The 24,218-nt window shown below is 39.9% G+C and overlaps 1 protein-coding gene across 1 annotated transcript; it reads left to right on the top strand.

Annotated features, from left to right (window-relative positions):
- The first annotated feature begins 393 nt into the window (after positions 1 to 393).
- CARNMT1 (carnosine N-methyltransferase 1) lies at positions 394 to 23,502 on the top strand. The gene is made up of 8 exons (XM_054987361.1): positions 394 to 820; positions 4,644 to 4,839; positions 5,621 to 5,784; positions 10,280 to 10,420; positions 13,467 to 13,645; positions 15,615 to 15,728; positions 17,917 to 18,020; positions 18,474 to 23,502. Exons 1-8 carry the CDS (start codon positions 516 to 518, stop codon positions 18,582 to 18,584), a joined length of 1,314 nt encoding a protein of 437 aa, XP_054843336.1. The 5' UTR covers positions 394 to 515; the 3' UTR covers positions 18,585 to 23,502.
- Positions 23,503 to 24,218: the final 716 nt, after the last annotated feature.

Below are 24,218 nucleotides of genomic sequence, written 5' to 3' on the forward strand. Positions count from 1 at the left end.
AAACAGTTTCTTTCCATTGAGCCTTTGGAAACTTAATAAATCCCTAATCCTTCGGAAGGAACTGATGGATCCCAATGGGATATGACTGTTTATTCCGTTGCTGAGTGCTCTAAAGAATCCAAAACGAGGGGACTGCGATTATAATGGAAGGGGGCCGTGTACTGTTACGCGATCACAGCCACGCTAAAAGCGCACTGAGTGCCTTCTTGTTACCCTTCAGCTCAACCAATCAGGACAAAGGCAATAGGAGGAAGCCCAGTGCTCAGACAATGGAAGGGCCAGTTTAGACGTTACGTCTCTATGGTCGGGGGCGGGGAAAGAAGGTTGACGTCCCCACTGCGCCTGCGTAGTCTTCCCGCTCTCCGGGCGTTTGCGTGCTGACTACAGAGGCGGGGGCGGCGCCTTTGCGTTCCAGGGACGGTGGTTGGCTCGTCAGCTGCGTTCGTTTCTTCGTGAAGCCGGAAGCGCCCGCGCGCGGCGATTCAACCGGTGCGCTTAACGAGGAGAGAAGCGAAATGTCGGTTGCCGCCGCCTGTGCCCTGTCGCAACAAGAGCAGCTGCAGCTGCAGCCACCGGTGAAGGCGATGCGCAGAGGGAGCCGGCAGAGCCCGGAAGGGGGGGAAGAGGAGGAGGAGCCGCCGCCGGAACCGCCCGCGTGGGACCGGGAAATGACGTTTTGTACCGAGAGGCGCAGGCGAGAACCGCAGCCACAGGCACGGCGAGAACCAGCAGCGGCCGCAGGAACAGCAGGGGAGGAGGAAGAGGAGAGGCTGGAGCGGGAGCACTTCCGGAGAATTATCAACGCCTTCCGTTACTATGGGTAACCGCGCCCCCCCCAAGTTATGTTGAAAGCCCTCAACTCCGTGGCGGCGCAGAGGCTCGGTTTAGTGAGCTGGGCGCAGGCTGAAACAGCCGCTCATCTTCCCACGGGGTGGTGGTGGTGGTGGTCTGTGGTCGAGTTCTCTGCAGTCTCACCAAATTGCAGGTCCCACGACCCGTTCCAGGGAAACCGTGACAGCTTAGCTGGCACAGAGTTGGAAATGAATTGGTAAAGTAGGTACGACTCGAACGTCTATGAGTTTTTCTTGTAGCTGCGATGCTAGAAGAGTAGTCCCTCGATCTGTAATGCAACTAGGTCTCCCTTTGATGCACACGAGATTGTAGGTTAGTTGGTTTTTAAATTTTGAGCAAGTTCTTATTTATTCACTATGCTACTATCTGTTCATTCTTCTGAGGATCTCAGAAACAAAAAAAACATTTAGAAGTTTTGTAGTCAGCTTCACCGGATGAGTTTGAGGTTGTCACTCTCCCCCTTTCTGTTTTATCATCATAACAGCCCTAAGGTCACCCTGCAAGGTAACTTGGAGTGGGGATTTGAACCTGGGTCTCCCACGTCCTAGTTGAACAGATTAATCACTAGGTCACACTGCCATGATATTATCCTGGTGCTGCAATCAAGTTTTTCCAATATTACTATGGCTGTGGGCAAAGCCCCATTCCGCCTGGGAGTATTCTGCTTTGTAGCACCTTCTCAGATCACCATCAGTCCTCCAGGGACTGAAAAAATGTTGTTGTCAGCAGAAGCATTAGTACAACCTGCTTCCATGATAGCTTTGGTGTCCTGTAGGCTTCAGACTGAATTAGCTATCCTGGTTTTGCAAAAGTCTTGGTTTTGTAAGTGTATTAGAAATGCTTGTCTTTCAGTGCTTGTTCTGAAGATAGACCATCAATTTGGGATGTTTTGTTAATTTATCTTCTCTGGCAAGGGATTGATAAAGTGGTCAGTAGAGTTGTTAGTGAAGTGGCCCCTTAATGTCCCCCACCCCGAGGGGGGAACAGATTGTTCCATTCAACTTTCTACTAGCAGTGGCAAAACTTGGATGCCCCTGAGAACATCTTTTTTTTTAAAATTAGGATTTGTATATGATAAAAAGAGAAACGACTAACCAACAAACAAAAATCGCAAAACACACCAACAGAACAAAGAAAAAACTTAGGAAGCCCCCCTCCCCCATATAAACTAATAGAAGGCTTTCGATTTCTCTGTGACAGATTGATATCATTTTCAATTTTTTTACTGTATTCTAAAGATGAAAGCTCTCTTTTTCTAATTCCTTAGTCCATAAATAACCAATCATTGTCCATTTTATGTAAAAAGTCTGAGAGGTTTCCATTAATCAACAAACGAACTTATTGTCTTCTTAATAATCAGTGAAGTAAGTTTTGCTGTCATTGCAACTTCCAACACTTTTATCAATCAATCCTCCATTACAGGCAGCGTTGTGCATTTTGTGCATATACATGCTGCCTTAGTCATATATAAAAACAGAATTCCGTGACTTCTTTCCAACTGAGTATCCATCATTCCCAATAAGAATATCTCAATTATATTTTAATCTTTAAAATCTCTTGAATTGATCATTGTATTTGTGTCGACAAGGTTTTTGCTTTCTTACATGTCCACCAAATATGGAAAACGATCCTTCATATTGAGCATATTTCCAGCATCATATCCAGTGTTTTTAACCCATTTAATCATACAGTCTTTCATTTGCTCTTCCTCTTGTCTCAGATTTCAACACGAGTGTGTATATTTTGACAATAACGTGTTCATGTGTACGTAAATCTGTCTCAGACTCAGTCTTAAATTGTTCAAAATCATACTGCTTCTCAACTTTAAAGCTTTCCAAAAGTTGCATATAAACAAACCATTGACAAGTATGTCCTTCTGTTAGTAAATCCTTTCTTGGTTTTATTTTAATTTCATCTTGTGAGAATACTAGCATAAACATTTAGATGAACTTGCTATTTCCCTTCTAAAATAAGCTTCTTGTGGTGATAGCCACAATGTTATTTTCAGGCACATCCTAGCTTTTGGTGTCCTCTAGGTTTCAGGCTGACTTAGCTATCCTGGTTTACCTTTGCCAAAGTCTTGGACTTGGTTTTGTAAGTGCATTAGAAATGTTTGTCTTTCAGTGCCTGTTCTGAAGATGGAATAGATCAATTTTGGGATGTTTTGTTTGTTTAGCTTCTCTGGCAAATGGTCAGTAGAATTGTTAGTGAAGAGGCCCCTAAACATTTGTAAAAGGCATCAGTAAGATGTCTGCTTTGCTCAAACAATGAATTCTCATGTGGTGGATTTGGGTTTTTTTTTTTTTTTTTTTGCAATTTGCCACATCCCAGTTGGTTTTTTTAGATTTCTGAAGTTGACTCAGGACTAGAGATGGGCATGATCAGCATTACGATTGAAAAATACCCACGATAATGGCGATCACGCAATCGGGACCCGGCGGATCGGTGCCGTCCACGGCGACCGATCCAGCGTTCGGGGGGGGGGGTGCTTGATCGGGGCGATCGGGCTCAGATCAGGAAGCCAGACACACAGGCACCAGCAATCTGTTCCCCTGGCAGCGGAGCCAGGGGAATGCCTGAGCTGTGTTTGCCCTCCTTCTGTCACCCTGGAAACCCGAATGGAAGCCCAGCTTGCCTTGATCAGCAGGGCTTCCTTCCAACCACGGAGCAGCAAAGCACTCACCAGTTGGGAGAAGACACCCAAAGGAGAGGGGGGGCAGGGGGTGTCCTGTAGCTATGGGCACTCCAATCTCATCCCTGCAAACTCTGAGAGGCAGCTCTGACGGCCAAACACAGACAAGCGGCGAGACCCCCCCACCCCCTGAGGGGAGGCGGCTCATCGCCGTCTCCCTGTGCCCGCCAGGCCCAGCGGCCGCCGTCTTCACCCACTGTTCATTTCTCGCCAGCACGCTCCTTTTTGGCCTGGCGGGCGGGCACATGGGGGTGTCGCTGTCGAGCGGCCAGACCCCCTGCCCCCTGAGGGGAGGTGGCTCGTCGCCGCCTCCCCGTGCCTGCCAGGCCCAGCGGTCGCCGCCACCACCCATCTTCCCACATAGCTGGGAACAGCGGGGCACCCCTTCGCTTTGGCCTCCCCGATCACGGATCGGAAATGGAAGATGATTGGTGTGGATCGCTAGTTCGGGATCGTCGTTGGCGCCGATCCATGATCAGCTTGATCGGTAATTTTTTTTGGATCGTGCCCACCTCTAATTGGGACCTGGTTAGTCTGTATCTTGTATGCTTGCATTTCATGGGAAGATTGAAGGCTACTTCACATATCAAGAAAATGGGTACACATATATATGTTGCATACACCTGTCCATTTTCTATAATGTACAAGCCATTATTTTATTTGTTGCATATTTGGTATGCATGCAGTCTGCAGTATGTAGAGCCACTCATGTCAAAGTTCCCAGAGATTACACTTTGTGGGACAAAATGCATGTTATGACAATCTGTCAAAGTCAAGTAAAGTTAGCCATAGTCTACTTGTGCAGTAGATGAAAAAAGGTGGTTGAATGGTTTGTATCGCTTCAGACTAGAGAGTGGGGTCTGTGATCTTTTACCTGGAGATGCCAGGGACTGAGCCTGGGATGTATGTATGCTCTGATTCCATAGTGGAATGCAGTTTCTCTTTTATTGCTGATCTTATAAATGCATATTAAAAATTGGTGCAAATAAGAATCCCATATAAATATACAGGAATGGAAGTAGAGAACTTCAGTTTATTTTAAGTTTATACTAGTTTTTGGTATTCATGTTACCTTTTGTATTTTTGTTCCTGCTTCCAGAACGAATATGCATGAAAAAGTGAACCGTACAGAGAGACATTTCAGATCTCTTCCAGTCAATCAACAGAAATTGCTTCCTCAGTTTCTTGTTCACCTTGAAAAGATTCGTAAATGTATCGACCACAATCAAGGGATCTTGCAGACAATTGTGAATGATTGTACACACATGTTTGAAAACAAAGAATACGGTGATGATGTAAGATACTTTGTTTGGAAGTAAATATTTATACTTTATTTTTTCATTATTTACTCTAAAAAAGATATTCCCACTATTCCTTTATTTATATAGTAACCCATTTGAAAAGTCCACATAGTACACATGTTGAATGTTAATAAGTATATTCTTACATTTAAGCCAGAGTGCAGTCTAGAGATTTGCAGATTATCAGTGTTTTTGAGGAATATTGAGCCTATTGATACGTATGAGCATACGTATGAGCATATTGACATCCTGGGCTGCTTTCACACATGGTTGGATAATGCACTCTCACTCTGTAGAAATCATTTGCAACTGGATTTTCCTGAGTGAAACAAGAAAGTCTAGTTGCAAATGATTGCTATAACATATTGAGAGTGCATTATTCAACTTGCATAAAAACAGCCCTGGAAGGGAAAAAAATTCCAGTTTAGAAGAGCACCTCTGCTTGCTTGGGTCTCTTAAAAGAGTTTCTTGCCATTGGAGACCTGATGAGCAGCCTGAGCTTAATTTGCTGCTTTCCTCTTTTGATTAATAAATGGCCTACTTCATATTTTGTCATGAAGAGCAGTTTGTTGAAAGTTAATCAGAGGGCATCCAGCTGTTTTCAAGTATGACTAAATTTTGGAACTGAGTTTTGGTTCCAGAAGTAAGGAGCAAATTGTTTATCAACTAACTTCTCAATATTATTACTATTTTGTAGTGTTGCAGATTGCAGTTACTTCATTTGCTCATTTTCTACATTGATACAGTAGTTAACGTTTCATTGCATTTTTATCAGGAAAATGGAAAAATTTCGCCAGCATCAACTTTTGATATGGATAAATTAAAGTCTACTTTGAAACAATTTGTAAGAGATTGGAGTGAAACTGGGAAGTCTGAGAGAGATTCTTGCTACCAACCAATCATTAATGAAATTGTAAAGAACTTTCCCAAAGAAAGAAGGTAAAATAGTTTTCTGTTTATTTTACAGAAGGGATATGTTTCTAAAGGAGTTTTAGACCAATAAAGCTGTGAAATATCATTAGGAATGATCTGCAAATGCTCACTTGTTAATTATATAATGAGTTGTCTTTGACTTCAGTATATCTTTCTAATATGATCATGTTCAAAATTTAAATTCATTGGTCCAGCAGTTCAGTGCAAAATTATGGTTGCAAGGAGAACACTCCACTTAAGTTTTATCAAATAATGCCTTGGATTAGCAGCACATACTTCACATATACTAATTGCTTTATAGTTTTATTTTACAAGGAGTAAGTTGAGATGTGAAACTCTTATTTGGCTATATCTTAACTATTAGGGTTCTCGTAGAACCAGACATAGACTAAAAAGCTGCCTTGTCCAACCCTCTTCCCTGTGGCACAATAACAGGAGAATGCCACAAGCAGAATAGGTGCACCACTGGAAAATATAGAGAAAATGGTTCCTGGCAAATCTTGCAAGAGATCAAGCTACACATTTGAAGGGAAGCCAAAAGATGTCCTCAGCTGTAATCTGAGAAGAATGCATGCAATGCTGTAATTTACCAAGTGCTTATTTTGTAATTTTCCTATCCATTAATATGAGGCCTGATTGCAGAGGTTATGAATAGATGGTTATATTTTCTAGGATTTGTTTTCTGAGCTTCCTTATATAAAAACTGTAAATGTCAGTCTTGACCTTAAAGTGCTTCTTCTTATGTGTCACTGGACTCTCTTGACAGAATTCCAGTTGTGGCCATTGTCTGAAATAACCAGTTTTCTTCAGTTTTCCCATTTTTAACTTAGTTTGCAGTCACTGTTACTGCATTATCTAGCCAACTCAGAGAATTTTCAAGAAGATAAAGTCTCAAAAACTCATTCAAAATATAACATGAATACCCTTCCCTTGTTAGATTCAAGGCATTCAAGAATGTCTTCAAATATAGAAAAGCCTACGGTAAGTTTTTATGCATTTAAATAAAGGTTTTTTAATCATTCTCCTCCCCGCAGTTTAGTGGAAAAAATATTGCTTTACATTTGGTGGCTTTAAAGTTTTATAGAAATATTTGCAGTTAAGACTAAGTTCAGAAAAATATTCTGGAAAATAATTTTTCAAGATAGCTATACTGCATGCACATCTGGAAGGTTAAATTTTGGGTTTTCTGAAATACTCTCCTGCCATGTAACACTGATGTGTACAAATAATTTTAAAAGCAACACAAGAGGAACTGGATTGCAAAATTAACTAGATGGAGTGTAGAAATAGGTTTGTTTTTAGAAAATCGCAAGGGGCCACTGGAAACCATAATACAGTTTTAAACATATTTTGACCTACACCTTGTCAATGGAAGCATTTTGTTGTATACATAACAGATCATAAAATTAATAAATAGTACAACAAAGAAACAATATAGAAGAATTCTGATAGATTTTCTTAGTTAATTGAAATGATTGTGTTTTTGGAAACAGTAGACCACTGTCCATAAACACTTTTTCTTTTCTGCTTATGTAGAAAGCTATTTTTCTTTTCTTTAAAAAGGCAAAAATTTATCTGTCTAGGTCAACATAGCTTGAAGTAGATCCAAGAATGTAGATGCATTGTAGTTCTCAAATTACTCCTTTTGACTGCAGGAACTTGTCCTGCATTAGGGTTGCTTGGGGAACCATTTGTTGGGAAGGGGAGGAGGTAGGCGCCAGTAACTTTCTGAAAACTTAGTTTTGCCTAAATTACACTTCTTGTTCCATTTAATTTCTCCGCTATAAACATTTCAAATCACTTTGCTTCTTCCCAAATCCTGGCTATTGTTGCAGAAAGTTGATTACAGAAATAAGAACTATGTAGAGCTATAGTTAAGACAGTTGTATTGTAGAAAGTGCAGTGATTTTTGCTTATTTAGTGCAAGTAAACCAGTACAATCTCAGGTGTGAAGTTTACTATATTGGCTTTCTGATTGTGCTAGAAATAACTTTAAAAATGGCAGTTGAAAAGAATTGAAGTACACAGTTTAAAAACCCTAATTTTGTGTTTAAGTTTGTATTCTCATTCTAAACCTATGGAACTCTTTGTTCTTTGATTATAATAAGAGTCTAGCTTTGTACTTCAAAGACAGTTCGTGTTATTGGCCATGTATCTAATCTAAACAAGTACATTTTAAAACATTGTTTTTTGGAAAGTGTTCATGAAATAACTTTGTGCTATCATTAACTGAGCAACGGGGTCACAAGAGTCAAGCTGTTTTATCTTTATTTCTTGGGCTTTTTTTTTTCTTCAATCATTTCTTTTTAATAACATAATGTGGTTTGAACTACCCAAAATATTTTGTCAGACCTGATACTTTGCTTTCTCAGACCCCTCTACAGTGCTCATAGTTACACTCAGAAATCTAAAGTTTAGCAACTTCTTTGGGGGCTTTTCCCTGTCTTTTTAATTTCACTGTTTGATTTTTATTTCTGATTCTGAATTATTTATTACAGTCTAAGACCAGTTCTAAAATAGATACAATAGCACCTTTGATACATGAAGAATTACGTAAATTGTATTAAAATGAGCAGATAACATCCACAATCTTAATGCAGAACAATAAATGGGCTGCACAGAATCTGGCCACTTTGTGACAACTCCTCATCCCAATCATGGTCCGAGAGAAGAAAGTCCATCTACAGATTCATTTTTTAAAGAATAGAAGTAATGAGAACTTAATCAGATCACAATAAAAATTATTTCTGTTACATTTCAGGATAGTGTGTGTGATTTTAGCTAAAAGCTGTTTCAATTAAATGAAAGCAATGAATTGGCAGAATTACTATTGCGCTTCCTTTTAAATAGGTTGCATGGTATATTGAAACATGCAAATGTTCTCAACTACACTACAGAACAGCAATTTTCAAATAGTTCTGTGAGCATTAAAAACTTGCATTAATCATAATTTCAGGGTTCTTGATATTTCAGGCATAAAGTTTTGTCTGATAGTTAAATGAGAGGTTAATAAATTGGAAATAAAGCATAATTCTGGCCTTTGCTAGTTTGATAAAGCTGGATTTTGATATCTTAGGTTTGGCTTAATCAGAGACCTGTGCATGTTCAAATGTCCTCCTTACAGAGGTTTCTTGTGTGAAATGCAAAGGAATGAGTTTCCCTCAGTTGAAATGAAAAGGGTATTTCTGGATGGGAATGCTATTCAAATGCATTGAAACTAGTGCACCTGAATACAAAAGCTTATGTTTCAGAACACCGAGGAAAACTTGTTAATAATCAGAACACCTTCGTATAAGCTGAAAGTTACCAAAGAGGATCATACCGAACTATTTTAATGACATTGGTGGAATACTGGTTAGAAGTGCGGCCGAATTTGATCTTGGTTCATTTTTGGGTGTGGCATAACCATTTGAACATTAAACTAGGCCTCAAGAGACATAGGTTCAAATTCCTCCTAGTTAGGAAACACTGGATAACTTTTGGCCCATCATTTACTTTTAATGTAAGCCCCCTCTCAGGATTGTTCTGAAGATGGAAGGACCACATACACCATTTTGAGCTCTTTGGAGGAAGGGGAGAGTTAAAAATGTAATACAGTAAACAGTCATCTACTATCACCTAGCCATTTTCCTCTCTGTTACACATTTTAAGTATTAATCAAATTAACTTTGGTAGTGACTGCATCAGTTTAGTCTAGGACTATTTGTGTGACTTTCTAAAACATTTGGAATAATAACAAATTTGACAGCTGTCTCAAGTTTATTCATGTTTGGACATATAGGTCACATTCTTCTTGTACAATGATGAATGTTAAGAGTACTTAATTGACAGTTTTTATCTTTGGAAAATATTTGATTCTGTTTCTAGCAATAAAGATGCCTTGTAAAACAGTGACCAGAAGCAAAAGTTGAAAAGACATAGTTGTCAGTACTTGGGCAAAGCTGGAATTTAATTTTGGATGGTGCACTAGAGTAATATCTAGTGGTTGGAAGGTGTGTTTTTCCTCTTATTATGAGGCTGTTGAAAGCCATATGATCTTTTAAGGACATGGCAACTATCATAGCCCCCAGTGTTACTGCTCTTCTAGTTCCTCTTTGTACACTGAATATTATCTTGAGATATATTCTATCCTTTTCTGTTTTCTAATGGCAATTATGTTAGCTTGTGAACATTCTAGGCTTTCCTTTGTTTTTTGAACAATTTCTTGATTATTAAGGAAATTTCAACTGGGTTCCACTTTATAGAATCATATAGAGAGCACAAACTCAATTTTAGGTAGCGTTTATAGTTCAGTGAACTGTTTTTACAGTATATACAACAATAACTACGAAACCCTGAAGATGGGTATGTTTACTGTCCCAGTTGTTTAAATATCTGGCTGGCTAAGTTTAGGAGAGATCTCCACTGATCCAGGTAAGAGATTGAACGTACTGAGCCAGTGCTATTTATTCAGTCAAGTATACATAATACATGCTTAACAATTATTTTTGTTGTGTTTCAGGGACCTCTCCAAAGTTAATGTTCTTGTACCTGGTGCTGGGCTAGGTAGATTGGCCTGGGAGATAGCTATGCTCGGTTATACTTGCCAAGGAAATGAATGGAGCCTCTTTATGCTCTTTTCTTCTAACTTTGTACTCAACAGGTACTTAATCTTACTTTTAGTTACTGGTAGTTATACATATAGCTCTGTATTCATGTATGTGCATCTGGATCAGTAGCCTATATTGAAAAACTCAGGTTACCTACATTTAGTTAATATATATAATCTTTTTATCACCATACATGTAATCAAATCAATGCTGTGTAGTGGCTAGAGTGTCAGGCTAGGATCTGGGAGGCCAAGGTTCAAATCCTTCCTCTACCATGGAACCTGGCTGGTGACCTTAGGCCTATCATACACTTTCAGCCTTACTTCTCGGGATTGTTGTGAGGATAAAATGGAGAATGGGGTAATGTTATAAGCCACTTTGAGTCCCCATTAGAGACAAAAGAGTGTATATAAATGAAGTAAATACATTTGATAACATTTAATTTCAAATATGGCCTACCCCCATTTCCCCCCACAAATATTATAATGCTTGTTAGTATTTGAAAGAGTTGTGTGGTATGTTAGAGCTCCCTGCCTGCAAGCCATGAAAATCTGTGTTGTAAACCTTGAAGCTGGCTGCTGTCCAAAAATAATAGAAAGTTTTTCTCTTCACTTGGATGTACAGCCGGCTAGAGTATAGCAGCACTTATATCTCTGGTGCCGGTATGATGTTATAAAGCAAACCAAGAGCTATTTCATCTTAAGGAGTTCTTTGTTGATGTAGTAACAGTACAATCCTAAAAGAGTTGCACACCCTTCTAAGTCCATTGAAGTCAGTGGGCTTAAAAGGGTGTAACTGTGTTGGGATTTTGTTGTTGGTCATTTAAGGTTGGCAATCCCACTTCACTAAGTACCTTTAAGTGTACTCATGAGCTTCAGTGTGCCCAGCAAGCTTATTCTCTCTCCCACCAACAGCAGTTTGCTCTCCCACTTTGCACTGCATCTCAAACTGATTTGGAAAGTTCCCTAGTTACATTTTAAAAAGGGCTGTATTTGCTTGGAGCTTCTTTTAATAGAGGGAAAGAGAACTGTTTGATGAATGGCAGGACACAGATCGCAGTCTGTGTCTGTTACTTATATGAGAACTAAATTGAAAACATGGCATGCCACTGAGACAGTGACTCTGATCTAATTCCTCCTCCACCTCCCGCAAATGTGTGATGTGGTGTCATCACATTTCCATGTCTGCTGCAGGGGAGAAAAGATGAGGAACACGCAACATGACGTTGCATCACATATTTCACCTCTATGTGTTATGGGAGAAAAGCAGGTAGTACTCACAGGGCCTCTGGCTTTGGTGATGGTCCCATGTTTTTAGTTTCTTGCTGTATTTATTGGTTTTCTACATGAAGAACTGTTAAGAGCTGAACTGTCCCTGTACATTAAGTTTTTGGGGAAACATCTCCTAAAGACAATTTTTTAGATGAATGTACATGTTTTATGCTTGTAAGTTAAGTATTATAAAGTTATTAGCATTTTGTACATAAGTTATATGTTTATTGCTTTACTACTTTCCTTCAAGTTACTAATCTTTTTTAAAAAAATAAAGGCATAAAGACCAAGGGAATAGAAAGTTCCATAATTATCTGTTGAATACTTTGGCAAGCACACATTTTTAATAAACAAAACAATAATTCAGAGTTTTTCCACTATATTTTGTGCTTCAAAGGACTCCTGTGTTGCTAGCATGAGGTGTGATTTCCTAGCCATGACTTGGCGTGACCAGAGATATTCTAAGTGAAAAAGAAAGAAATGATAACGTTAGGACCAGGGCTTTTTTTCAGGGGGAACGCAGGGGAACGGAGTTCCGGAACCTCTTGAAAATGGTCACATGGCTGGTGGCCCCGCCCCTTGATCTCCAGACAGAGGGGAGTTTAGATTGCCCTCCGTGCCGCTCAGCGGCATGGAGGGCAATCTAAACTCCCCTCTGTCTGGAGATCAGGGGGCGGGGCCACCAGCCATGTGACCATTTTCTCTGAGGGCAACCCTCTGAGTTCCACCACCTCTTTTCCCAGAAAAAAAGCCCTTGTTAGGACTAAGTAGTATGATCTGTCTTCCTAAAGTAACCAAATAGCTACTAGTAAATGCTGCTGTTGTTAAATTCTGTATGATGCTTTTCCTTCTGTTGCAGAAGGTGCAGTATGCTAGAGGCCAAGACACTTGAGCTATGAATCAGGAAGTCCTTGGTTTAAATTTCTCCTATGCCATGAACTACTTAGGTGGTGCTAGGCAAGCCATGCTCTCTCACTCCCCATTTATAATATGCTGTAAACTGTAAATTCCTTAATAGTTACTACAAGAAAATGTTTATCAGCTTTGAACACTTAAAAACATTATATGAATTCTTACATTGTTGCAGTATACATAAAACAATAAATGCCAGGAGCAGCTTTATTGAATACCACAAATGTTAGCCTTTCCATTAAGATTTGAGTGTATTTTTAAGTTAAGGTTAAAGTTTTTTTCCTAATAGCTTCTTAGTAAACTTTGTTGTATGTTCTCAAACAAGGAAATTTCAAAGGAAGCATCCAAAGTGAAATTGCTGAATTATTATTCATTAAATGCTATTACTCCCCAGGTCTTAAAAGGGACCCAGGATTCCTGATGTGTAATATCTTGCATATCCTTCTATCATTTCCTATTGTCTCTTCATCTTTGCTACAGGCTTTGTTAATTATTGCTTGTCTGTCAACAGTTGGGAGTTGGCCCAACAGTTGGCCCTCCTTGACTCTAGTTGACTCTAAGTGAACACATTAATATTATAATTAGATCTTGTTTTAAATCAGTTTCTCTTTATAACATATCCCACCTTCTATCCATTGTAAATATAAACGTGTTGGTCCAATGAATTTACACTCCGTTGCTTCTGATGAAGTGATCTCCCAACTAATGAAAGCTTATGGTGTAATAAATGTTAGTCTTTAAGGTACCACTGGGCTCCTGTTTTATTTTGCTGCCACGACTAACCCGTCTGGAACTGACTCTCAGGTTGCTATATGCATATTGTGAGACTCAAGCTCAAAAATATTAAACATTGCAATGTTTGCAGGACTTTGATACGATAAGGTGAAACTGTTGTTTGATTAATCATATATTACAGATGCTGTGAGACTAATTCCTACAAACTATACCCTTGGATTCATCAGTTTAGCAATAACAAGAGATCTGCTGATCAGATACAACCTGTTTATTTTCCTGATGTTGATCCTCATAGTCTTCCTCCTGGGGCAAACTTTTCTATGACAGCAGGAGATTTTCAAGAAATCTACTGTGAGAGTAGTAAGTAAAAAGAAAAGAGAGATACTTTAAGGTTTATGTTTGTGAATCTGCTGAGTACTTGTACACCACCGGCGGTGAGGAGGCCATGTGAAACAAAACTTCAGATTATGTATTTTTGGGGCGAAAAACGTTTTATTTGTTTATACAATTAAACAAATCTTTTAGACTTGGTCTTATGATTTTTTTTTTGGATTTTTTTTGATAACTAGATTTTGATACGGTCTTTGCTTTTAATATTTTTTAAAATTAAATCTAAGGAAATGGTCTGGGTAGATCATCTAATGCAGAGGCTTCTGCCTGCTTTAACGGCAGACTCACGCTTTTAAGGGTTAAAAAGGTCATGTTTTAAGACCACATAATTTGTGTTTATTTTAGTATGACGATCAGAGAGCTAATCTGAGGGAGCCCAAAGCAGGCAACCCCCCCCCCCTCTGAGTACCTCTATTTTTATGCCCATGAGTGCCAAGAAACTCACAGGCCAGCTCATTTCTTGATTCTTTCAAACACTGGTTCAGGCTTTTGGCTTAGCTAAGATGAAGATAGATTTATTAAACCTGGAGCCTAACTAAGATATAGATAGATTTATTAGTTCTGGGGAAAGATAATGTTTTTGGGGAGGGTGGAGCAGGGATTATATTGTTAGTTCCTAGCCAGATAAGAGGACAAGTTGATGCCATAGGTGCTCAACAGCTCCCAATGACACAGCATTAGAGAGGATAACACTGGCATTCCATCTCATTAATGCATGGCATTATAGGAGTGCTTAGTTCTCCTACCTATGAAGGCAGGCTGCTGCGTCATCACAGGTTAGGCCTTTTTTGATTGGTTTAACTTCTGAGGCCGTACTGCTGGCTGTTGGCCTTAAAAAATTATTTTGCTTCTCCTGTCTGCACACTTCTATGACTTTTATTTTTTGCATTTTGCACTTCCTTTATTAAAACTTATTAATTATACTTGCGTGGAGTTACTGTATTGTTACAGCTCCACTCTGAATCCAGTACTTCAGCCAATTTGCCATAAACTACCCAAGTAGGGATGCCAGATCCCTGCCAGGGGTGGGGGATCCACCGCCACTGCTTACCTGGCTAGTGGTGGGGAATGCACCTTTCATGCGTGCTCCCCTGTGATGCTGCATGCTCCCGTGTGCTGCAGCCGCCTGGATTGGGCCCGTTTTGGCCCGGATCAGGCCTGGATTTGGGCCGCTGTGGATCTCAGGAGCGCTCCTGCCCTTCACAGCGGCCCAAAATGCACCCATTTCGGCCCAGATTGGGCTCGTTTCGGGCCTGTTTTGGTGTGGATCGGGCCCATTTTGAGCTGTTGCGGAGCGCTGGAGCACTCCTGTGCTCTGCAGCGGCGCAAAACAGGCCCATTTTTGCCTGGATTGGGCCTGTTTCAGGCCGCTGTGGAGCGCAGGAGCACTCCTACACTCTGCAGTGGCTCAAAACAGACCCGATCCATGCCAAAACAGGCCCCAAACAAGCCCCATCTGGGCTGCTGTGGAGGGCAGGAGCACTTCCGCGCTCTGCAGCATTCCCAACCCGGGCCCCTGAGGAGCATGGGCGCACTCCCAGGGGCCGTGTGATGACATCACTTCCCGGAAGTGGCATCATCAGGAGGTTGAGGGAGCCTTGCAACCCTATACCCAAGTAATTGTTTTCTGAACTCAACCTGTAATGTGCCTACATTGCAAGGTTGGTTTCTGTCAACACCCAGAGGGCTTGGGGCTTCTTTCCTTGGTCTCAAGCTTTGGGTTAGAACAGAGGCTGCTGATAGTACCCTACTCTGGGAAGTGAAGATTCACTTGTCAGGATTTGACTTTTGTTTGTTGACACCTTTGGGGAAACGGTACCCCTCTTAGGATCTAGGAGCTGCTGCCTTTCCCCTACAATGAGCATTATCTGTCTCTTTTTATAGTTCTCCCACAGTTTATGATTGACAGCGAGATAACTTTTTTTCTTTCTCTATACAGACATATGGGACTGCATAGCAACTTGCTTCTTCATAGACACCGCACATAATGTCATAGATTACATTGATACAATATGGAAAATACTCAAACCAGGAGGAATTTGGATCAATTTAGGTAACTTAGGCTGTAATTTAGGCTGACCTTCTTTAGCAGAAGAGGATATGATGTTTCCATTTTCTCAGTTAAAAGCAGGGGGAGAGGGAGAATTTGAAAGTTGATCTGCATGAACTCAAACTTTTATGGCATATACAAATGGTTTATATCGCTGACATGAACTTTGTAATTGTGTGTGAGTATTTTCAAGTCACTTGGTCAACACAGGGTAACTTTGGCTTTCTATAATAGAAAGATGTCAATGTGGTGTAATAGTGCCGGACTAGGATCTGAGAGACCAAGGATCAAATCTGTATTTCCTAGGTGACTTTCAGCTAGTTACTCTTTCTCAACTCTACCACCAAAAAGGGTGGTTGTGAAATAGGAAGGGAAAATTATGTACACAACACTGTGATCCTTGGTGGAAGTATGAGATAAAATACATGCAATACATAACTGGATGGGGATGATGGAAGACCTCATCACCAACCTGGAGTGCCATGTCATGATGGAGGCTGTCATTCTTTTTGGTGTTCTTACAGATACATATTTTTTTCTGTCCTACTTCCCAGTCATTCCCATCAGTATTAACTTTCTGAGACCTGTTCAAGTAGCTTGGAAAAAATGAGCTAATTCTTCGTATTGCTATTAAAAGGTGTTGATCAAACAAGTCCTAGTAAGCTCTCTGCAAGGAATGCATTCAAAGCTTTAATCAGCTGTAGTCTACCCATCTCTGATGGGGGAAAATGAGAGTGGGTTCAAAACCCAACCTAGTTCTAGCTGGATTATTAGGGATAATGCAATAGCTCAGGTAGATTCTTCATTGCTAACCTTTTCCATGGGATACTTGGGTTCTTTTGTTGGATGCTGCATGGAACATACACAGCTCATTTTACACAGGGTTGCTTTGATTTAAATCAAATTGATTTAAGTCACAATTTAAATCACTAATTAGTAAGACAACTTATGCTTTCCAAATAAAGGCTCAAAATAATCTTACAGAAATCTCTGGGAGAGCATGACATTGGGGCTGTAATGAATTAATGGAATTCATTTACAAAAATTTTAAACATTGCATTAATATACAGTCTCATACTACATAATTAAAAATTAATCCTTATTTCCTGATGAAAAACCATTGGGCTATAGTGTATCTGAAATTGAAAACTATACTTAGATTTTTCCTCAAAAAGCATTTTTATCAAACATAATCTGATTTAATTTTTTTTAAGTTTAAATTTTAAAAATCTGATTTTTATTTATCTTTTTAAATCATTAATTTTTATTCATCCTGGTTTTACATTATCTTTACTAGTTTTCCATAGGAATCTGGGCTCAGGACAAAATCTGATGTTGCCCTTTAAAGCCCTAAACAGTCTAGGTCCAGGAATCATCAAGGAACCCCCACCCCCATGAACCCCTCCCACTTTCTGAGATGCTGTGTGTGGTTATGCTGGACAGGGCCTTCCCTGCAGTGGTAAATAAGCTATTGAATTCCTACCTCTGGAAACTTTGCTCTATCTAGTTAACTTTAGAACCAGGCAAAAGCTGTTTTATTGTATATAGTTTATTGCTTTCGATGTATATTTTATTGTTTTATGTTTTATTGCTTTTGATGTATATTTCTGGAAGTGATTTTTGATAATTTAGTTACATATACTTATTTTTTCTGCTTTTATGTATCTTTATGCATGAAGATACAGTTTTATGTTGTGGTTTCATCAGATTGTGAACTCCCTGGTTTGAAAAATCAGAAAGCAGCTATTATTAATAGACAAATACTGGCCAGGATCCAAAGTGCTGTTTGGTATGCAAGGGGTTTGTGCTACTTTGACTTGGGACAGCTTATCTGTCATGCTGCATCATTGCTTTTGAAACCCATTTCAGTTTCACAAGCAGTTTACCATGGCAGGGGATGGGATAATTGAAAAGCCCCTTTAGGCTCACTGAAGTTAGTTCTCAATTTTTCAGATCACGTGGCTTCCAAACAGTGAATTTTAAGGGTTTATGCAGTTTAGTCCATATTGGACTAAAGCTGATTTAAAAGTGAAAATGTCATCGAGCTGGTGGCAAAAGTTTTAAAGCAACTAAAAGCTGGTTTTGCAATATAGTGCGGATGTGTCCTTAACTTACAGTACTAATAAGGCATATCAGATTTAGAAATGTCTTGACATTTGTTACTGACCATCTCTTGAATTTGTCCCTTTAGGTCCTCTTCTTTACCATTTTGAAAACTTAGCAAACGAATTATCTATTGAGTTGAGTTATGAGGATATAAAAAATGTTATATTACAATATGGATTCCATATAGAGGTAAGGATTAATATACTTAGTACTCTAACAGTGCAATCATAAATCTAAGCCCATTAGATTCCGTGTAGAAAGGGTGTAATTCTGCTTAGGTTTGCACCATAAAAATAGCATAAAATACTGGTGATTTGAATTCAGACTATCTTGTTCAGTGTTAAACACTGTTAACAGCTTTTATCCCTGTATTCTTATGATTCTACCCCAGTAACGTTTGTTTCTGATTAGCCAAATGCTTGGGATGATATTTCTGGTTATCAAGATAAATCAGGGCGCATGCTGAGTTGAAGATACTTTTCTCTAAGTGGCTTCTTCTGAAATATGCATCTACCCATTTATTAGAGGTTGATAGAGTTTAAACAAGATTATTGGTGATACTAGATATAGTAAAATGATGTGGTAAAATAGAGGAGACATTTTTGCTCAAATGAACAAAATGTTGCATTTTTTAATTTTCAGATGGAGAATGAATCTATTCTGACAACATATACTGTGAATGAACTGTCCATGATGAAGTACTATTATGAATGTGTGATGTTCGTGGTTAGGAAACCAGAAAGCAGTATATGAAATAGGAAAATTCTGGCATTTGTGTGTGTGTGTGTGTGTGTGTGTGAGCACAAAATGGCCTCTTGGTGATGACTGGACACAACCCTATTTCAGTGGTGCCTTCTCATTCCTCATGGAATGTAGCTGTTGTCTTTTTTTCTTAATATGCCCTTCGATCTTCAGTATGCTTCTTGATAGTTGTATTCAGGCAATGAGCATGGAGTACAAATATTCAGATGCTTTTTCTTTTCCTTCTGATAAGGATAAATATTTTAATATGCCCTAATTGACATTCATAATTTTATGTTATGTATAAACAACTGTCAATTTTAATATTTTTCTGAAAGAATATCTAATATGACATGGGAGGCAAACTGGGTTTTCGTTCCACATTGGATAGAAAAAAAAGAAATCTATAATATTTTTGGATGCATTCTGATGGTTTTCATTTTTCTGAGGAATTTTGCAAATGTGGAAAGCAGTGTTATACAAACTCAGCCATCTGTCTGTCAGAAACTTGCAAATATATAATTACTTTGTAAAAGTGACACATGTATGTCTTCACAGCATTATCTCATGAAATTGCCTGTTTCGGATGCTACTTAATGTTTAGTGTATAATTAGAAATATTGACATGTGGCAGCAACTATTGAAATTAATGCCCGTCTAAATTAGAATGCTAACAGTAATTTGAATGTTAATACTAATGCTTTTTGAGCACTTCAAGTTCATGGCCACACTCCCAAGCCTGAAATCAGTGGATTAAAGTTAATCTAAATCTGTGTAGGAGTGTGGAGTCTGATATATGACAAAGTCTGAGTTTGAAGTAAGATGTTTCAAACAGTCCAGGTATTCATAGGGGCTCTCTTATGTATGGAGTCACTGATAAATGGCAAGGCTTGTTTTGAAACCCAGCCATTTCCCACGGTCCCAAGTATTTATAGGGTCTCTACCCTGAGTGGACTATGACTATCACAGTGCAGTTTGAAGGAAGCACTCATTCCACGTTCCAAGCATTCATAGGCTCTATTACCTTTGGGGTTTCTCTCATGTTTAACAAGGCCTGATTCTGGTTCTAGGTGTCTGTGGAGTTTCTCCTGTGTGGACCCTCCAATGTCACCTAAGGTCTGAACGATGTGCAAAACATTCCAAACATCTGTGCAGTTTCTCTCCTGCGTGCATTGCCGGTGCCAGGGTTTCTGGCGCTTGCGGCCACCCTCCTGTGCACACGCGCACAGTGCACACGCACCCCCCCGGACTGCACGATGACGTCATCACACAGCAAAGCCGGGGCCATTGGCTGGCAGGTGGCTGGGACGGCATGAGGAGGCTGCCCGCGCTCCGCACACTGCCCCAGCTGCCTGCCGTGCCTGGCCCGTGGCTGCTGTGCCCGGCCGGGGGCGTGTGACAGCGGCGGCGCAGGGCTGGCCGGCTGCAGCAGCAGCTGCGCACCAGGCACACCAGCTCCGTGGCGTGCGCCTCCGGCCCCGGCATCCCCTCCGGCCCTGCAGCATCCACCTCACTACTTCAGTGGTGGCGCCGGCCCTGCCTGTGTCAATTTTCTTGTTTCACAAATATTGAGGGGTTGACAAAGCATTTCCCACACCACAGGCATTTGTAGGGTGTCTCTCATATGTAGACTCAAGATGTATGATAAATTTCACTTTGGAAACAAAACATGACCCACACTCCATGCAGATTTAAGGTTTTTTTCCTTGTGTGTGTGCTCTGGAGGTTAACAAGATTTGATTGGGAGGCAGAGCATTTCCCACACTCCAAGCATATGCGTGGCTTCTTTCTTATGTGTAATAACAACAACAACAACATTCGATTTGTATACCGCCCTTCAGGATGACTTAACACCCACTCAGAGCGGTTTACAAAGTATGTTATACCCCACAACAACAATCACCCTGTGAGGTGGGTGGGGCTGAGAGAGCTCCTAGAACCTGTGACTGACCCAAGTCACCCAGCTGGCTACAAGTGGAGGAGTGAGGAATCAAACCCAGTTCTCCAGATTAGAGACCCGCACTCTTAACCACTACACCAAACTGGCTTTCTATTGTGGACTATTGGATGTCTCTCAAGACATAATTTGAAGTAAGGCATTTCCCGCACTCCAAGCATTCATGGAGTTTCTCTCCTTTATGAGTTTTACAGTGTTTAGCAAGCCCTGATCTGCAAGTAAAATGTAGGGTTTTTTTTAGTAACCTGTTTGGGATTTGCCATTCTCTGTTTCATCCAGACCCTGAGAATAAGACACCCAGGGATCTTCCCTTGCTCTAGCTCGGAGATCCCAAGGAGGCCGTGTTTCCATAGTTCTCATGACCTCCCTATAAAAAGCCCCTTGATCTGGGTTCAGCAGAGTCCCCTGTGCCTCTCTGAAATACACATTCATATCCTGAAAGATTACTGGCTTCTGTAAAGAGAGGATCCAAGGGTTCAGGTCTTTTTCTTTGTCCTGTGTTTATTATGACCAGCTGCTGCTGACTGGGCTCCAAAGCTATTCTTCCTCTTGCCCTGGAAGATTGGAATAACATCATTCTTCATTCTCTGGAGTAGCAAACTGCAAGATGCAGATGCTTCTCCTGGCTGTTACTTATTCCCCTTAAATATACATAGGGCTGAAATAGCCTGTTTTTGAACCAGCAGAGTTTTTTTTAGCAACTTAACCACATACACACACAGAGACCGAGCTACCCAGCCACCCACCTACATTAGAGTAATATTGGCAACTCTAATGAATTCACCTGAATTATAGTATGGAATGTAAAAAGATAGTTTATATGCTTTATCGAAGTCAGATACTCTCTACAGTTATTGCCATTGTGACCCGCTTGTTTGTGTCTAGATTTTGTCTTCACCCTACTTGATCTCTTTTTTTAAAGAAAAAAAACTTTAAAAGTTCTGATTCTTTTTGCAGATATGCATAATGCTATTGATTTCTCACAGCTTGGGTCCTCCCAAATATGTACAAGATTCAGTGTTTGTTTTTTAATTAACCAGGCACAATGCTTTAGTGTTTTCTTCCATGCAGAGTTTGCTGACTAGTGTTGATAATACAAATTTCTGATGATGGATGAGATTCATAACGTAATATGCAAAATATTTCTGTAATACTAACTTATATTAAACAGTCACCAACATCTAAGGCATTGGTTATGGGCCACTGCCCCCTTGGTTCCATAAACTTATCTTCAGTGCTCCGTACCTTACAAAAATCATTATTCAGAATAGTGGATTGCATGACCCATTAAGGAAGAAAAAAAATCAAAACAGTAACAATTAATTGCACATTTATTCAAAATCTAATTTAAACCTTTTAATTCATTCAACAAAAATTGATGAACTTGATCCAGTGATACCAGCTTTGGTGGTATACTGGTCTGCCTAGTGCTTCAGTGGCATGTTTAAAAATGCCAGCAGTTTCCACCAGATCTCAGCACCATGCAGCGAGGAAGGTGTTTTGCTGTAGGCTGTAGCCTGGTCCACCACAAATAAGCGAACAATGCACTTGGAGGGCCCCACCTCGAGTGCCACGTGCCACTCCCTTGCCTCTTAAGGCACCCCTAGGTAACCCCACTGCCTCTCCGGGGGCAATACTTACCCACTTTGGGAACCACTGGTCTAAGGCATAGGTGGCAATTGCTAATGACACCAAATAATACATGGTTGTACAGTATCAGGGATTGCGATTGCTCTTGTATAATTGGGTTAAGTTACGCCTTTAATTTTTTGTATTTTTTGTATCCTGTTCTCTTAAATTTAAATGCAGTTCATTGTTCAGTAAGTTAAACTGTTTAATTTTGTTTTGATGCAAAAAATGGTGAACTTTTTCTTTTGTTTTTTTTAGATAGAAATTAAAAAGTTAAAGTAAATTAAATCCTAGTTGCCATTAGAACAATGTAAACTGTATATATTTGGGCTACACTAGCAGAGATAAGCCCCAATTCTTCCTAAAAACGTTTACTCAGTTGTAAATGTTAACATAACAGATTCTCTTCATGATAACTAAGCTTAAGATACTTTTAGGTGGATAGCAATGTTTGTCTGCAGTAGAAGAGGAAGATCTGGGTCCAGTAGTACCTTAAAGACCATCTAGATTTCCAAGGTATTAGGGAGATTTGACCCTTGAAAGCGTATACCTTGGAAATCTAATTGTTTTTTAAGGTGCTGTTGGACCCAGATCTAAGCTTAAGATAGCAGCTCTAGGCTGTAGAGCACTAGGAAACATTGGCTGTGTCAGGTCCACAGTTTTAGAGTAGAACTTCTTTTGTTGCCTTTCATGTGTCACCTATGAGGTGGTAGAATAGTTCTGAGCTTTCTTATTATTATTGTGTAGAAAGCACTGTTAGGTTGTACTTGAGAACGGATGTACTAATTTAAAATACCAGATTTTACTGTGAATATCAAGATTGCTAAATTCAGAAGATCTATTTACTTTTAAAATTTTCAAAGGTTGATTTTAACTTACATATTTGAAGCTCTAATTTCACATTAGTCTCTTGCATTACAATTTGAATCCAAAGAGAATTCTTTTCCTTGATTTCTGTTTGCCCATTCCCCATTTGATTTTTTTCATTCAAAATACTAGATGGCATATTTACTTTGTAATAATTTTTAAAGGATAAAAGACATATTTTCCTTCTCAATCTTACAGCAGTTTAACAGCAGGGTAAAATATTCATGAATGAGAACTAAAATCTCTCCTTACTTTCATTTCCAGAAGTCATGTTCTGTATATTATAAACAGGACTAATCTTGTATTAATCTATGTCAGTGTTCTTCCTTGACGTCTATACATAAAGGGAAAATTACTGGTCTTGATCACTTGAAGCCGAGACAAATATCAGTCTTTTAAAATTTATCATGGTACTTGGTGTAAAAGTTAAAGCTGCATACTCAAACCATTAAATACTTTTTTCTATTTACTTGGCAATGTAAAGCATCTTGAAATTTTTATTCAGAATAATACACCTGTAACAGGCACTGCAGTTCATTCAACTGTCATATAGAGCCATTGTACCTCTCAGTACTCTTAACTCCTCTGGCAACTGTGCCTCACCACCAGTGGCAATCAGCAGTTTTATCTTTAAACGTTCCCAGGAACCACTGACGAAGACTTCCCAGTTCTGACTGTCTTGTGCACTCCTCCTCAGGAACTGACACTTTCAGCCCTGCTCACTGCATCTTTTCCATCTGCCCATTTTGGAGGGGACAACAGCTCAATGGTAGAGCATATGCTTTACAAACTGTCATCTCCAGTTAAGGATAGAAAAGATATTCTGTATGACTGCCATTCATAGTAGACAATACTGGGTTAGCTTGCCCATGTCATGATCCTAGGCCTATGTAGTGAGGCCTAGTGGCTCCAGGGAAGCCTGTACTAGATTGACTAGGGGGCCTACATTTCTCAGACCCCCTTTGGACCCTGTGATTGGTTAATAGGAGATTTAGAGGGGAAAATTGCATCAATAGAGAAATAAGGGGGTAGTGCCTAAGAACAAGGGATAAAAGGCCTTGCCACAGTGGGATGGTGTTCACTCCTAGGGAGCAGCGCTGAGGAGAGGCTGCTGCAGATGGAGGGATCCCTCATCTAGAAGGGGTGAGACAGTTTGAATCCAGTTGCTAGGATCAATCTAGTTAGACGTGTTG

Source organism: Eublepharis macularius, chromosome 8 (assembly GCF_028583425.1).
Source record: "Eublepharis macularius isolate TG4126 chromosome 8, MPM_Emac_v1.0, whole genome shotgun sequence".
NCBI lineage: Eukaryota > Metazoa > Chordata > Lepidosauria > Squamata > Eublepharidae > Eublepharis > Eublepharis macularius.

Coding starts and splice junctions, on each gene's coding strand:
- CARNMT1 (XM_054987361.1), top strand. CDS start 516: ATGTCGGTTGCCGCCGCCTGTGCCCTGTCGCAACAAGAGCAGCTGCAG. Junction 5,785..10,279: donor AACTTTCCCAAAGAAAGAAG/GTAAAATAGTTT, acceptor GTTGTGTTTCAG/GGACCTCTCCAAAGTTAATG. Junction 18,021..18,473: donor AATATGGATTCCATATAGAG/GTAAGGATTAAT, acceptor TTTAATTTTCAG/ATGGAGAATGAATCTATTCT.